The sequence below is a fragment of the Falco naumanni genome, chromosome 6 (genome assembly GCF_017639655.2).
Source record: "Falco naumanni isolate bFalNau1 chromosome 6, bFalNau1.pat, whole genome shotgun sequence".
In the NCBI taxonomy this organism is placed as follows: Eukaryota; Metazoa; Chordata; class Aves; order Falconiformes; family Falconidae; genus Falco; species Falco naumanni.
This window is the reverse complement of record NC_054059.1, coordinates 34,342,802-34,357,663: the sequence shown is the minus strand read 5'-3', so window position 1 is coordinate 34,357,663 and position 14,862 is coordinate 34,342,802. Positions and strand designations below refer to the sequence as shown.

At 42.9% G+C, this 14,862-nt stretch overlaps 1 protein-coding gene across 1 annotated transcript; it reads right to left on the bottom strand.

The window, feature by feature from the left end:
• Positions 1–531: 531 nt before the first annotated feature.
• On the bottom strand, positions 532–14,862 carry LOC121090635 (b(0,+)-type amino acid transporter 1-like). Its single transcript, XM_040599360.1, has 6 exons — positions 12,342–14,862; positions 10,710–10,843; positions 7,770–7,899; positions 5,712–5,836; positions 5,193–5,280; positions 532–3,397 (listed from the first exon to the last, which is right to left on the bottom strand). Exons 1-6 carry the CDS (start codon positions 13,152–13,154, stop codon positions 3,164–3,166), a joined length of 1,524 nt encoding a protein of 507 aa, XP_040455294.1. The 5' UTR covers positions 13,155–14,862; the 3' UTR covers positions 532–3,163.

Here is a 14,862-nt window from a genome sequence, read left to right as displayed (position 1 = left end):
TTGCAGGTTGCCAGCTGAAGCATGGGATCCAGTTATACTCAGGGTCTTGAGGTGAAGTATAGATCTTATGACTACCTTGATGGCAATGCTGGTAGTCCAGTTTTTCTCAGAGCCCATGAAGGAAGGGGCTAAGCACATGTCACAGGGCTCTGGAGCTTCAGAGACAGACAGGACCAACATGAGCTTACAGTACAACCTGTACACGCCATGGCAACGTTAATGCTCTGCCTGCTGTCATGTTTGTTGCTGTGCTGTAGTAACGAAAAGTAAGGATGTGCTGCCTCTTCCTGAAACTTCTATTTCAAATGTCTAATGAAGGAAAGAGAGATTCTGATTTGCGTATGCTGGGTTTGAAAAAGATAAGCAATCATTTTGAAAAATAAGATTATGCACATCCAAGCACCCACATGTGTAGTTAAACCTTCCATCCAATGAGAGATAAGCCTGATGCTGACTGTTTATGTTCATGCAGTAGAAATTTCTATCGAATTGTTTTTCTTGGATGGAAAGCAAACCACCACATCAACTCACTTCATTTTAATGTCCATTTTATTGTAATTATCTTGCCATTCTCTGAGCTTTCAGCATCTTGTTTTGGTACTATAAACACCTGTGCTTGCAAACTCTAGGCAACATAAAAAGAACGTCTTGTTACAATAATATCTATAGAAAATGAGATTGGTGCAAAATATAATACTTGCAGCTTTTCAGCTCCCCTTTATCCATACACCAACCAATACCATATAAAGGCTACTTATTCAAAGTGTTAAGTCTTTTTGTGTTCATTATCATTGTTCATATGTCACAGCTGCACAGAAAGAAAGGATGGGTTACATGGTAAGATGCTTGATGAGACCTTGGGAGAGACAGTCACATTTTCCACACATTTCATGTGCAAGCCACTTAACCCTTTCATCTCCTCATCATCTATACTATACCCATAATGTCAAACAGCAGCAATAACTCCTGTTCCACAAGAATTACGTGCAGACAGTATCAACCCTGATTATATTTAGGTACAGAAGGATAGGTGGTTTAAGCCACAAATATTGTGCATGTCTTTAAGCCTTTAAGTTCCCACTTTTTTGATATGGACTGTAGATCTTCAAAAGAGCACAGTCCCATGTGGCTGGTTCCATAAATATGTGTAGGAAACAGCAACTGTTAAAAAAATATATATAATCATAGAGATAGTATTATCCTCATTTTTAGATAAGTAGCTGGGATATAGCTCCTTTGAGAAGCTTGCCTGACATCAGATGAAGAGCCTAGGGCAGTGGTGGGAAGTTAACCTAGAGCTCCTGAGCTCATCAGTCATTTAAGTACACACTCTCTATCAGGGAGGGAAGACAAGGTGGCATTCCAAGAATTTTGCATTGTCATGGGATTCAGGAGGGAAAACTGTTCCTTCATTGGCCTTTGTTGACAACTCCAGTAAGAAGCAGTGGAAGGAAATCCCCCTAAACACTGTTTAAGCTAAGGATTTAGAAGATGAGCAGCAACTGGCCAATCCCATTAGCATACCTAATACTTGGAAAAAAACACTGTTGCATCTGTGTAGCTGCTGGTATCAGCACTCAGAGGAACAGAAGGGGTGGGTGATGTGGCAGAGTGAGATTGTTATCAGATACACAGCTCTGAGATGGGCTGGAAGAGGCCTGGAGGATCAAGTGACCCTGTTCCAGGAATGTGGTGTTAGGTACAGGTCTGCAGACAAAGCTGACAAAGTTAACCTGGGTAACATTCGGTACTTTGAGATAAAACAAGACATTTTAGGGACTAACACCTAGACTTTTTAGCCTATGGCAGGACAGGTCCCATTCAGGAACAACCTGTACAAGTGGAAAGAAAAGTGTGTAATGTCTCTTTCTCCCCTAGAATAAAAGAAAAAGCATTCAGCCTCAGGGTAACGGGAAAACAGCCACTGCAGTGTGTTAGGGGTGTTAGGTGTGGGTGAGAGCACAGCCCCTGACTTTTTTGTGTCGTGCCTTTAGAATCTTGGAAACTGGTGGAAATGGCTGTGGTGGAAAATGTACAAGAACTGAGATCTCACCACCTTCCTGCACACTGTCCTCATGGTGAAGAAATTCTCCTGAAGTCTGGCCTGAATACCTCAAGCAACAACTTGTGGCTGTTGCCCCCCCACCACCACTACCAAGAAGAGCCTGGCTCTTTGTCTTCACAACTCCCTCTTGAACCCAGCAGGACCCAATGCTGGGTGCAGCATTTCAGGTGTGTCTTCTCCAGTGTTGAGTCCAAAGGGACAGAGCATTTCTTTGATCTGCTGGCCACACTTCTCCAAACGTAGCCTAGTATGTGGTTTCTTTAATTTACAATGAGAGTATCTTTCTGGCTCATTTGCTGTAGTTTGGGGTTTTTTGCTCACTTTGTCACAAGTGACAAAGACAAATTATTTGTCTTTGGGGGAATTACAGGAAGGTTATCGAGTGACTGTCGCTACTTGAGTGATGTTGCCTGTGTTTGCACTATGACTGGATGGATCCCTGACGACAAGTGCCTTCTCAACTGAGTAAACTACAGAGCTTCAAAGCACTTCTCATCTTCATCAGAGGTTTTTCTACAGGAGATACAGGATGACTTCTGAGACAGAGAAAGGACTGTTAGACTGTGCACCTGGAACTGAAGGAGCAAGGGAAAAGCAAGCTCCCAAAGCAAATACCTGAGTGAAAAAGGTTTTCTTGTTGTGAACACAGTGTATCCATGCTTCATTTATTGGAGGAGCTCTGTGGTCACAGTGGGCAGAACTAGGTGGAAATAATTAAAGGCATTACCAGGAATGGCTTAGGGTCACAGCCTGCTATAGGAATAATATTTCATTTTCAGTCTTTTTTTGCCTGTTGCCTTGAAATATAAGAGCTAAGGGTTTGGTGAACACCTCTTCTTGGGATGGAAAATTCAAAAACATATATTCTTTTGGAACCTGTATGTAATCTACCAAGGCAGAGCTGAAAATGGGAAAAACATGTCCCCAAAATTTTAAGGAAATGTGAGGAGTCATGGCTCTAGTCCCTCTCAGCTAGGCATTTTACTGATGATTTCTTTCTACTCACTCTCCCTTACAGAATATTTTCTAAGCCTTGAAAACCAAGGTGCTGGGATAAACCATGAGGGGCAGGCAGCCATAAGCCAGGAGGGTGTTATCTCAGTTTGCATCCTTAGTGGTTGGAGCAACTTCCAGGAACAACTGGAGATGTAAAGTGACTTTTTGTAAAAAGCGAGAGTGGCGCTTATAGCGAACCAGTGGGAAATAAAGAATGATGCCACTGAAAATGAACAGGACGATGTAGAGGATCTCAATCTGGGGTTGATCAATGATGGGAGCTAACACCAGGTACACAGCTGCTATCAGCACAATTACAGGGATGAGAATTGGGACCTGTGAAAGAAAAAAAATCTGGCGTCAAGACTCACGTAATCATGGGCCACTGTGGGTCTGGACATCCCTGAAACTTTTGCAGATGAAAACCTGCTGCAACCTGAGGTGTTACCTAGAGATCTCAATTAATCCAGGCATCCTGTTTCTCAGCCCACCCCCACTCCAAGGCTGAACATCCCTTCAAGAGCTACACCATCACCACACACCCTAACCCCTGGTCTTCCCTGCCCTCCTAGACATGAAATTGCAAACTACTGTTCTTAGTGCCAGGTCTGTTCTTGCTCTCCCTACTACCTTGCATCCAAAAGCTGAGCTGTAGACCAAACACACAGCAACACATACAAATCACATAACTGAACCTTGGCACCCTTGGGCAAATAAGGTTTATTCATGTGTTGACAACTAGGTGGACAGGCAACTTCAGAGGGTATTTCTGTAAGTCTGGTCAGGAAACATTTAAATTTAAATTTGAGGCCGTCCTCCCTCAAAGGCTAGTGAATGCACAAGAGAAAATGATTTCACAAGGTGAAAAACTGAACATTCAAGCTGGGATTTTCCTTTTTTTTTTGCTTTTGTGACCCTTGTCCAACACAAGGGCACTGATATAGACTGAAGGAAATGTTGTTCATGGTTACCTGTGGGGGCAGGGAGAAGACCTGCCATTGACTTCATCTGTCTTAGTGGGATGCTCTGCTCTGCTCCCCCCACACCGTGTTCTAACACTTCTGGCAAAATGCTAATAAAAATTATTTTCAAACCAAGGGCAACCTTTCCCTTAAATACAATCCTGCAATACACATACTGATTCTGCAGGACATCAGCCACAGACTGTCAGTTGACCTGGAACCTTTAGATGTGAGTTGCATCTAGTTAAGGAAAGAGTTAGGCCATCAAGCCAAAGGCTGCAGCAGGCTGACACCCTCACATGCCATCCACAGGCCTGAAGGACATGGGAGTGTTATACAATATATGAAACACTGTTGTAGAAACAGAACTTCTTTTCCTTGAAGCCCATTCTGCCACAAGTTGGGTGAACATCCTCATCCAGCATCCTAATTTCAGGACAGAGCCACAGAAGCCAGTGACTGCAAAACTTAATAGAACACTGTTCTTCTTCATGTTGAGCCCCATAGGACACTTGATATTGTTTCGCACAGCCTGGCAGTGTCAACCTGTCATCTATATCCTGGAGGAACCCTATGAAAACAAGGCTGTTCCTGTTCATGCATTCTTTTCTGTAAAAATATTTCCCTTTGTTACTGAGGAAGCGCTGCATCTCAACTCACGGCACCGGGGGAAGAACAGGTAACCCCTGATTTCTTTCCAATTAGCTGTTTTACTGGAAACAAACCTGTCCCCTGGCCACCTTAAAAGACTTGGGCCATTCTGGCTGAGTATTTTGTCCTCCGCAAGGTTCTTACACCTGGGCTGCCCTCTGAGGAGTGTGACCAAACTCTGAGACCATAAACAGGTGATTGCATTTTTTATCAGAATCATCCTTCATTTTCCTCTTAAATCTCTTGGAAAAAAAGAGGATATGGTAGATATATTTTCCACACTCAGGGGGCAGAGCATTATTAGCTTATCAAGACAGAATTCAGACTTGACTTATGCCTGTATATTCACACTATCTTGCCCCTTGTTGATTTTGCGGAGATAAAACATGAAATTAAAAAAAAGACCACCACACTAAATCTGTAAGCAACCAGCCCAGTGCTCGCTCTTTCCTCATAATGCTTGTAGTCATTTGGGCAATGTAGGAAAAGGGTTTGAGGGGTTTATGTTATTACTTCACCTTGTAAGATCTTGGCAGTTCTGGTTTCTTGATTTTTAAATACAGGAGGCCAGAAATAGTCATGCCATAGAAAAACCATGCTATAAAACTAGAAGAGAGAAAAAAAGAAAAAAAAAGACAGCATTACATTTGGGGTGAGATCATCCAGGAATGTCAGGCCTGACTTGCAGATCCCAGATGTTCATCTTTCCAATTAAAAAGGAGAATATTGATATAAATTTAGTAGTTCTTCTGTTCATTTCCTTTCCAGCACAAACAATGAGAACTTTAGAATGATCTGAATATTATAGATTCGTTTCAATATGAGGATGAATCACATCCAGTTAAGTATGTAGTGACAGAAGCATTCATGCATTGCAAAGATGCTGGTTCCTAAGCTCTTTTCTTTTTTCCCTTCCTCCCCTCCACAATATTGGTTAGGAAGCAATAGCCCCAGCTCATAAAAAAAACCCAAAAACCCCACAATGTAAAAAAACCAGGAGCACGGGGGATGCAAACAGAAACGCAACACATACATACCTGAAAAAGTTCACGATACTGGTGAAGCTTCCTGATACTACCATTATTAAAGACACAGCAGATGTAAACAGCAGAGCAGGGGAGGGCGTGAGGCATCGCACATGAGCCATAGACAGAATGTCTGGCTGAAAGCCAAAGCAAAACAATATACCATCATGTCACACACCCAGACGTACTTACTCATTCCCCTCAGCTGCTGGTGGGAGCTCTGCCTGCAGCCAGAGCCACTCTTGATCATCAAATAAACATAACATAAAAGCAGTTCAGCTCTGAGGAGTGTAAACATGGAAACTCCCCCTCAAGAATATTTTTATTGTTTCTCATTGATTTTATATCAAATATGCTCAGTTTGGGCAGGCAAGATGAGGTTTTCAAACTACTAGTGTGACAGACTAAGGCCAAGTCAAATCAGAGCTTTCCTGGTGATCATCAGGACCTTGTGCATGGTCCCACTATTCTGCTCTCTGTCATGTCCCTCTGGGACTTTACTTCTTTTGGGATGCCTGGAAAATGAGACAAGGAGTACTCCTGAAACAATTATGCAACTAACCACAAAGAAAAACAGGATTTGTTCCAGAACACAGAGAGAATCATTAGCCTCTTTATTGCTTGGTTCATTGGGAAAGTTTAATGAGAAAGGCTTCTCTTTTTCCCTCCCCCCACCCCCCTAATTTCCAACCAAGATATCACGCAAGAACTTCTTCTAGAGCTGAGCGTCTGAGAAATGGCATTAAGCGTTCAACTCATCCGATATGGTCAAATTCAGGCCATCTGTGAACTGCTTAGCACAGAGTTGACCACGATAAAGCAGACACCATCATCAGTAACAGAAACTGTGGAACCAGTAACCACCAACCCAGTCTTCCCCACCAACCTGGCAACTCATATACATCAAAGATTCCCTCCTATGTACAAGGAGTGGAGCGATATCCTTCACACCTGAGAGCAGAAATGCCAGATGGCGTGGGGAGGAAGGACCAAAGAAGGAGAAAGGTCCAAGAGGAACACAACTTGCCTGCTCAAAACAGAGGACAAATGTAACTCAGCTCAAGCACTAAGAAGGAGAAGCGTGCCTGTGAGTGAGGGGGTCCATACCAGCAGGTGGAATGCAGCAGCAGCCTCAGGAGCTTGTATGGCCAGGTACCAGCAACTGGGGAGACTGGGATTCAGGGGCAGATACTGAGCAGACTGAATGTCTGAGCCCAACTGCTGGAGGGACCCACATTGTACATATGTATATATCTATATTTCCCACTAAGAGAGCCCTGATCAGCCAAAGACGGGAACAAGATGAGGCCCTTGGTGTGGGATGTGCTAGTGTTTGTGTGAGCACTAAGCGTGTCTATATGTAAATCTGTGTGCCCTGCTATCTGTATATGTATATAGACAAATATACATGTATGTATGTGTGTATATATATGTTGTATACTTGTGTTTGTATGTGTGCGCCTATTGGGAATATATGATGAATTTACCGGTTGGACCAGGGAGTATGGAGCTGCAGCAGCCTGACCTCTGCTGGGCTACCAGATTTGGCTCCACCTGACAAAACGAATTAAAAACCCCAGCTAGGGAAGTTGGAAGGCTCGGCATCACCTTGTAATTGCTATGAAGCTTGAAGAGCAGAGACATCCGATGCTACATCTGAACTGGACCACACCACGGGAAGGACGGAACACCCCTGAGACCAGCTTGCGTAGTCTGTATTGCATGCAAAGGCAGTGTGCCAGTGCTGGGCTACCTTCCCAGAGTGAGCAAGGATGCCTTACAGCATGCAAGCATGGCCAGGTTTCCCCTCCCTGGCAGGTGTATTAGCTAGGTCACCACAGAGCCTGTGCCAGGTGCTCCAATACGGCAAGCGGTATTTCAGTTGTTCATTTCAAAGCAGTTCTTAAAATTCAGGTTAGAGGTAATTATGTCTCTTTCCAAAATTACATGGCTGAAGAAGAAATCCAGGAGACAACATTCAAAAAAGATGGGGAAGAAATTCTTTGAACAAGAAACAAACCCCTAAAGAGCTATCATGCTACAAGCCAGACCCCATTTTTTTGTCCTTACCATATGGCCTTCCCTCGCAGCAATGTAGCACACACGGCCTCCACTAAAGAACGTGCCATTCGATGAACCAAATGTAGACAGTGCCACCGACAGGGAGATGACCCATGCCCAATTGCCCAGGACTTTGTCCCTGAGGTGAAAGAGTTCACACCATAACATCCAGCTCACAGATGTATCAAATACTCATCATAGAACCAGACAGGTTTCTTCCCTCCATTATTCTCACTGAAATTTTTTCCAAAGCCTTTCTAATGATTTAAAGCCTTCTTCCAGTTCCCATATTTAGTCACTGATCCAGAGAAGGCAGCTTTTCTTCCTGCCCAGTGTATATACATCTACATCTGTTGACACTGCAATAGTGTACAAATCTGTCACAACAGGCAAGACCCCATTTTTTGTGTACAGATGCTGTGGCACGAATCCTGGAGATACTGCTATTACAGCAAATAATATTAGCTTGGAAAGCGCAGAAAAACTGTTTCCACCAGACCTGAAGAAATATCCTGCACTATAACCTCTTCCCTAATATGCATAAGAATTTAACCCTTTAATCCCATAATCACTCATTTCTGCTACTCTGTGGCTTAAGCCAAAGCAATTGTTTAAATTCCAGGAGTTTGGTTCTACAACATATTCAGACGTTTATGGTTTGCTTTCTCCATAACAGAAGAAGTAGCAGGGTTACAAATAGAGTTTGAGGTAAATATTTGCAAGATGTGATAATCTTCGCACCTGAAAGTGAGGCTTGTCTTCTGGAATGAAGCAGCATGAAGATTATTAATTGAGTAATAAATGCTGGTGTTTGGGGATAACTGTCACATACACGTATACATATACACACAAATACACTATTAATCTAATTGGCAAAAATTCCAAATTCAGAAGTTTTTTAGAACACTTTATATTTCCATCTAAATTGTATATCTTTATGCCCTAAGAACTCTTTTCTAGTATCACCTATCCCAAACATTCAAAAATCAAGAGCTGGGCTTTCTAAAGTCATGGCAGGAGCTTATCTATCACAACAACTTAAAAAATGTAGTTTAGAAGCTTAATACCTGGGTTATGGTCCTTCAGGCTTTGAGTTAAGCTAATTACAATAACCAGAACGAAAATGTTTTCCCTTTTTCAAAATGATGGAATCTGGGTATCTCCTACAATCATGTGACTCCACAACCATAAGGTCTCAAGGGAAAACAACATATATCACAAAAGTAATAGTAAAATCTGTAGCAATTGTGTATTTTTGCTTTTATAAGTTTGGTGCTTTGCTGTTTGGACCCTGCAAATGAACTATGGGCACTACTGTGAGTCACTTCTACCAAGCAAACCGAGATCTGCAGTTGGTAAATCACAGACATCAGCAAAACGCTGGGGAGAGTTTCATGAGCTCCTTTGTGGCTGTACCTCTCACCACTGAACAATGTTTCTCTCTGGCAGTTTTCTTATACGGGGAGTAAACATTTAAATGTGATATGTCTTCCTCTGTGGCTTTTTTTATATTCCTCCCACCCTTACTTACTGACCTGAATAGCTACATCTCTTGCTCATGAACCACAGCCGTTACACCCTCCTCAACCTGTGGCCATCCACCTATCCTCCAGGCTTTTGAGTGCCCAGCTTTCTGGCTGCTAGTTCAATGTTTCTTCCTGAATTGCACTCTCAGGGTGAAAAGATTAATCAGGCAGGAAAAGGAGATGTGTTAAAAAGGAGGAAGCTCACAAATAACTTGTTAATCAGGAATGATGGGAAAGGAAGTGCAGAGAAAGTTCATGACACTGCAGCTTAGTGAGGCTTTGTAACCTGCTCAAACAAAGCACTAGACCTTTAAAAGCTCCTATTTATAATGACATTAAAGCTGTTACAGAATGCATCCAGCAAGAGCTCAGTCAGACCTTCAAACTGGAGATTTTGTGAAATGCACACCGAAGCAAAGTCACTGATGACTTTCTAGGAAGAGGATGAGCAGCAACATAATCTGGATATATTGTGTCATCATTTCTGCCATATGACTCATTTAGGGCTATCACGGATTCTGTGTCTTTGGAAATATTTAGACTAAGGCTGGATGCTCTGGTGGAAGATCATCTGGTTAGGAGTTGATGGTGCCTACATCTCTTATGACAGTCTCTCCCTTCTCTTCCTAAAATCCTTGTCTTGCGGAGAGGTTGTTCAATATCACAAACATTTCAGGCTGACGACAGGTACAAATAGTTTCTTTGCAACTCTGAAAAAACAAATGCCAATTTGAAGATACAATTACCAAAGGCACCCAACTCCTTCTTAAAGGTGGCGTAGAGATCAGTGTCATTTTCCATTTCCCCACAGATGGAGAAACTGAACCAAAAGACTCTGGTCTGATCTAATTCCAGGTGCTGAGTGGACAGGATTCACTCAGTTGGCTCCTGTCTCACTCCCAAACCACTGCCTCTGCATTAGTGGGTGGCATATTGTCCTCTCCACGTTTCTGGAAATATCTAAAATGTGGGGCATCTCCCAGCCCCCAGGTCTGGATATACACCCTTGCTGCATCCTCAGTTTCTGTCCTGAGATGCTCCTGGTGTGCACTTCACTACCTCTTTATGGCCACTTTCCATGGGGAAAAACATGATTTGGAAGGGAGCCACAGGTTTTGAGAGTGAATGGGAAGAGATGTGCTGCAGAGCACCCCGTCTTGGCAGCCTAGGTGAACTTTGGACCCCATGGGCCGAACGGGGCTTGTTAGCCTTGGCCTTCGGTGGGGGCAGGTTGTACAGTGTCCTGAAGGTGACAGAGAGGGGACTGGCAGCACACTTCCCTGCGACACAGCCTGACATGTCTTCCTGGCCTGACCAATGCAGTCCTGCCATTCTCACTGGGAATAGCAGATCCCCTGAAACTCAGGGGAGAACCCATATTTTACTGGGCTGCAACAACTGTGTTGCCACATGCAGAACTCACCCCCAAGTGACAGCCACAGCTCCTGAAGACAGCAGTTCAGTTTGAGTCATGGCTGCTAAGTAACTCACGTTTACCAGCAAATACAGGCATGTAACCAAAGGAATGGCAAGCATCACAGCTCTGGGAAGGGTCACCTGGAAAGGGATGGCAGGAATGTTAGATGCAGCACATTTATGCCTGCACTGGGCTTTTCTTGTTTTGTCCTTGCCACCACCCACATCTCTCAAACTCCTTTGCTCACTAAGCTTTTCCACAGAACAAGACTTCAATCCAGATTCACATGACAGTTTTTGTACCAGTGTCCCAAAGACGTCATGCAAACAGTAAGGTTGTACATTTCAAAAGTTAGTCCTGAAAAAAACCCAACAACCTCGAACCAAAAAAACCCACCCAAATCTTATTTTAAAAGATTTTGGTTCATAGCTGCCCAAGATGTCTGTTGCATACTTCTTGATTACTTTAATATTGATTTGTTACTAGCATGTTCTGTCTCCTGGTGTGCTGCATTTTCCCATGAATGTCGCACTGACATGGATGAAGTACCCACGTGTGTTGCATCACGTTTAACTCCTCTACAGATTAAATCAAAACAGGGCAGCACAAAGGAGATTTGCTCTAGGAAGGAATTACATATTTCTTTCTAGTGACAGTATGCTGTCTTGGAACACCACAGATCATTTTAAGGCCCAGTAAAATCAACAAGCACTACCTTATGCAGCTGAAAACACTGGAAAAAAGTAGCAGAGTGATCATATAGCAATCATATATATATAAAAACCTGAAATACCAGTTTTTGCATTCCTCATACCCACCGTAGGACAAGATATAGCAATTCCTTACATTGTTGCCTCCCCCCCACAAGTACCCCATGACCCTAGGATCTTTGCTGCCATTTAGGTTAACATTTAACTGTGCACTTTCATTTAATCTGTAAAATCTTGTGTGGAGGGCTGGTAGAAAGCACACTCTGTACACTCTGCACTCACACAGCTCTTTCTAGAAAAGGGTTGTTCACTGCTGTAGTGTCTGATCTGTGAAAATAGGTAATATGGCACAGAGAGGGCTGATGTAAGATGCACATGAGCTGCTTCAGTGCCTATAGCATGGAGAGAACAACGCCAAAGAAGTAGGTGTTGAAAGACAGGGGTCATTCAGAGAGTTAGATTCCCTCTCCAGTGAGGCTTGGCTTGCTCTGAAGTCCCCACTCCATGCCATGAGGAGAGATAAGTGGTTTTTTGATACATACATTATAGATCAAGTCTTTAGGGAGTATGTGGCGTTAAGAAACCTTTATGGATTATAGTTGTGAGTGCTTTTCTGCGTATATCTAGGTATCTATAGTGAGATCCTCTAAACACTAAGACAGAGCTTCATCCCAAAGCATCCAAGTGCTGCCTAATAGCTTTGTTGCCAGTCAAAGGGGTATTTTAGTGCTTTCTTGTCAGTAGGCTGTTAGTTTTGTGCAGGGACTCGGTTTTACCCTTTCTGGACATAGCCTTAAGTGTCTTGCCAAGAAGACAGAACAAATCATGAGGAAAGCTCAGTAGTCTTTCCTCAATGCTTTAAACCCTTCATAGACAGATTCAATCATATTAGCAGCAGAATTAAGTAAGTAAAACTCAGCTCACTCACCTCAGGTTTCTTCAGTTCCTCAGTTACATAGTTCAGGTTGTTCCAGCCATCGTAAGACCAAAGTCCCTGGTAAAATGCTACTCCAACTGCCCCAATACCTGCAGTCGTGTTTTGAAAAGCATTTTGAAAACTCTGAGTTTGTCCCTTGGCAAGCAGCACCAATCCGCCTACCACAATCACCAACAAAGCCAACAGTTTGGCAGCTGTAAGAATGTTCATAATCGATGTCGCCAGCCTCACATTGAGACAGTTGATGATAGTTAAAAGCAGGATGCAGGCAGCAGCTGTACATTTGATGACAACCTGCGGAGATGAGCATCCTGGGTAGAACGGTGCAACAGCATATTCAGCAAAGCTCAGACAGACAGCTGCCAAACCAGCTGGTCTCACTAGGATAACAGAAGTGTAGGCAAAAAGGAAAGCAGGAAAAGAACCAAAAATCCTCAAGATGTAAATATATTCACCTCCAGACTCTTTAATTATGGTTCCAAGCTCAGCGTACGACAAGGCTCCGAACATGGCGAGGAGACCACACGCTGCCCAGATAAGCAGGCTGCTGGCAGGGTTTCCCATACGGTATAGCACCTCCTCGGGGGACATAAAGATCCCCGAGCCTATCATGGTACCTGCAATTAATGACACTCCACTAATGAGGCCAACCTCTTGCTTCAATCTTAATTTCTCCTTCCCTTCAGTCAAATCTGTGGATGAATGAGGTGAATCTGTTGTCTTTCTTTTCCTCATTGTGGAAATGTTGTTAGGAGATAATATGGAGCTAGACTGAGGCATTTGAACAAAGACTATCTCAGGCATTTAGCATTAAGTTAATAATTACAAAAGTCATGCTGAACACTGTCAAGAAACACAAACTTACCTTCCGTATTTGCATTCTTTTATTAACCATCTTATCTTCATAATTTATGATGGTTCAGATCCTGCCAACATTGATTACCTTTAAATCTCATTGCAAGCAATGGTAACGGATAGCATTCGGCACCTCAGAATCACTCAGCACTTTACTGGACTGTCCCTCTGGTTACCCCTCCTTTAAATCATGCTTTAAATGGCATCTGAAATAAGGGTTGAGTAAGCAAAATCCCCACGCAAACCTGTACTTTATTCTTTGCTTAGAAGTCAACGCTCAAACACCTGCTTTAGTGCTCAATCATATTTTCATTCCCCACTACAAAGTGACCAAACAAACATGCCTGTCACACTACATGTTACAGCTTTTCTCAACGAGGAACATTTCCAGTGTCTTCATCAAAGACACAGAAATGTTCTGCTAAAAACAGTTCAGAGATGTTTTTTTCTGCACAATAGTAAGGGGCAATTCTGGCTTTTTCAAATTTCAGAAAGTGCAGGAGGAGAAGAGTGAAAAGGCTGGAGTGACATTTTTATGGGGCCTTTTTACCAACGTACATGAGGTATGCATATTCTCATCACACCACAATCTTCAGAAGACTTTGGCGCAGCTCATTATATACACATTGCAGTGCACATCCAAGAGAAATGTAGCATAATCTTTTGGGAATGCCACTGACCCCTACTCAGATACCTAACACATAAAATTTCAGACTGTGGGGAGGGTTCTGCTAAAAATCAGAGTATTTTTACAGTGCATGCCAGTGTATTTTGTGCTACTGATACGTATGAAGTATTGAACGGAAGGGAATCTCCATATGGATTCCTTTGAACTTTAAACTAAACTGTACTGACTGCAACTGTAAAAAAGGGGAGTTACTGTCCTTCATGGTCTCTTGCAGACTTCTTCTGCGATAAGTATCAAATCTTCATGGAAACAGCAGATCTTGAATCTTTAAAACTATCTGTTCTCCTGATACAGGATGACACTTGGGCTCCGGCCTGCACAAGGGCTCAGACCTTGACATTACTGCTGTGAAAGCTTGTCTGTGACTGTGACCTTTTGCTCTTATAAAGGCACAGCTCAAGAGCTGCTAAGACCTAGAAAGCTAGTGCTGTCTTACACTCTAGAGGACAAGTACACAATGGGAAAGTGCACAAAGCACATAATATCATCAGGTTGCAGTTTGGTGCTGTACAGTTTTGTGATGATTATCAGATCTCTCCCCTTATGGTATAAATATTCAGTATGAAACCCCTAAAATTTGTCAGACACCTCGGCAGAAGCTGCTGCAGAAGCCTCTGCCTTACTATCTGTCCCAGGGGCATCTTCTTGCTTTCCATAAGGATTTTAAGTATGGAGCCCCATAATCTTGCATTGCTGCTAGCAGTTTTCCTATTTACTACTTTCTAATCTTTGCTGTGTCTTGATGTTCATAATCTTGCTTACCATTCCAAAAAATGTTAGTATTGTACTTTAAACTTTGTCTGTCTGTGTGTGTAACTGGGACTCACAGTAGGGGAAGTCAAACCTTCTCAGTAAAGCTCACCACAGACTTCCTGTAAAACTGTAGCTTTAACAAAGTGTGCCAAAAGATGAGCTGCCGGGGAAGATGACCAGCTGTCACAGCACTCTCCAAACTAGCCGGCTGCAACA

Bases quoted from the DNA above. Each gene is read 5' to 3' on its own strand.
- LOC121090635 (XM_040599360.1), bottom strand. From the start codon at position 13,154: ATGCCTGAGATAGTCTTTGTTCAAATGCCTCAGTCTAGCTCCATATTA. The intron at 7,900-10,709 runs GTGAGTTCTGCA...CTTTCACCTCAG, and splicing joins GCTGTGGCTGTCACTTGGGG to GGACAAAGTCCTGGGCAATT. The intron at 5,281-5,711 runs GTATGTATGTGT...TCTCTCTTCTAG, and splicing joins AGTATCGTGAACTTTTTCAG to TTTTATAGCATGGTTTTTCT.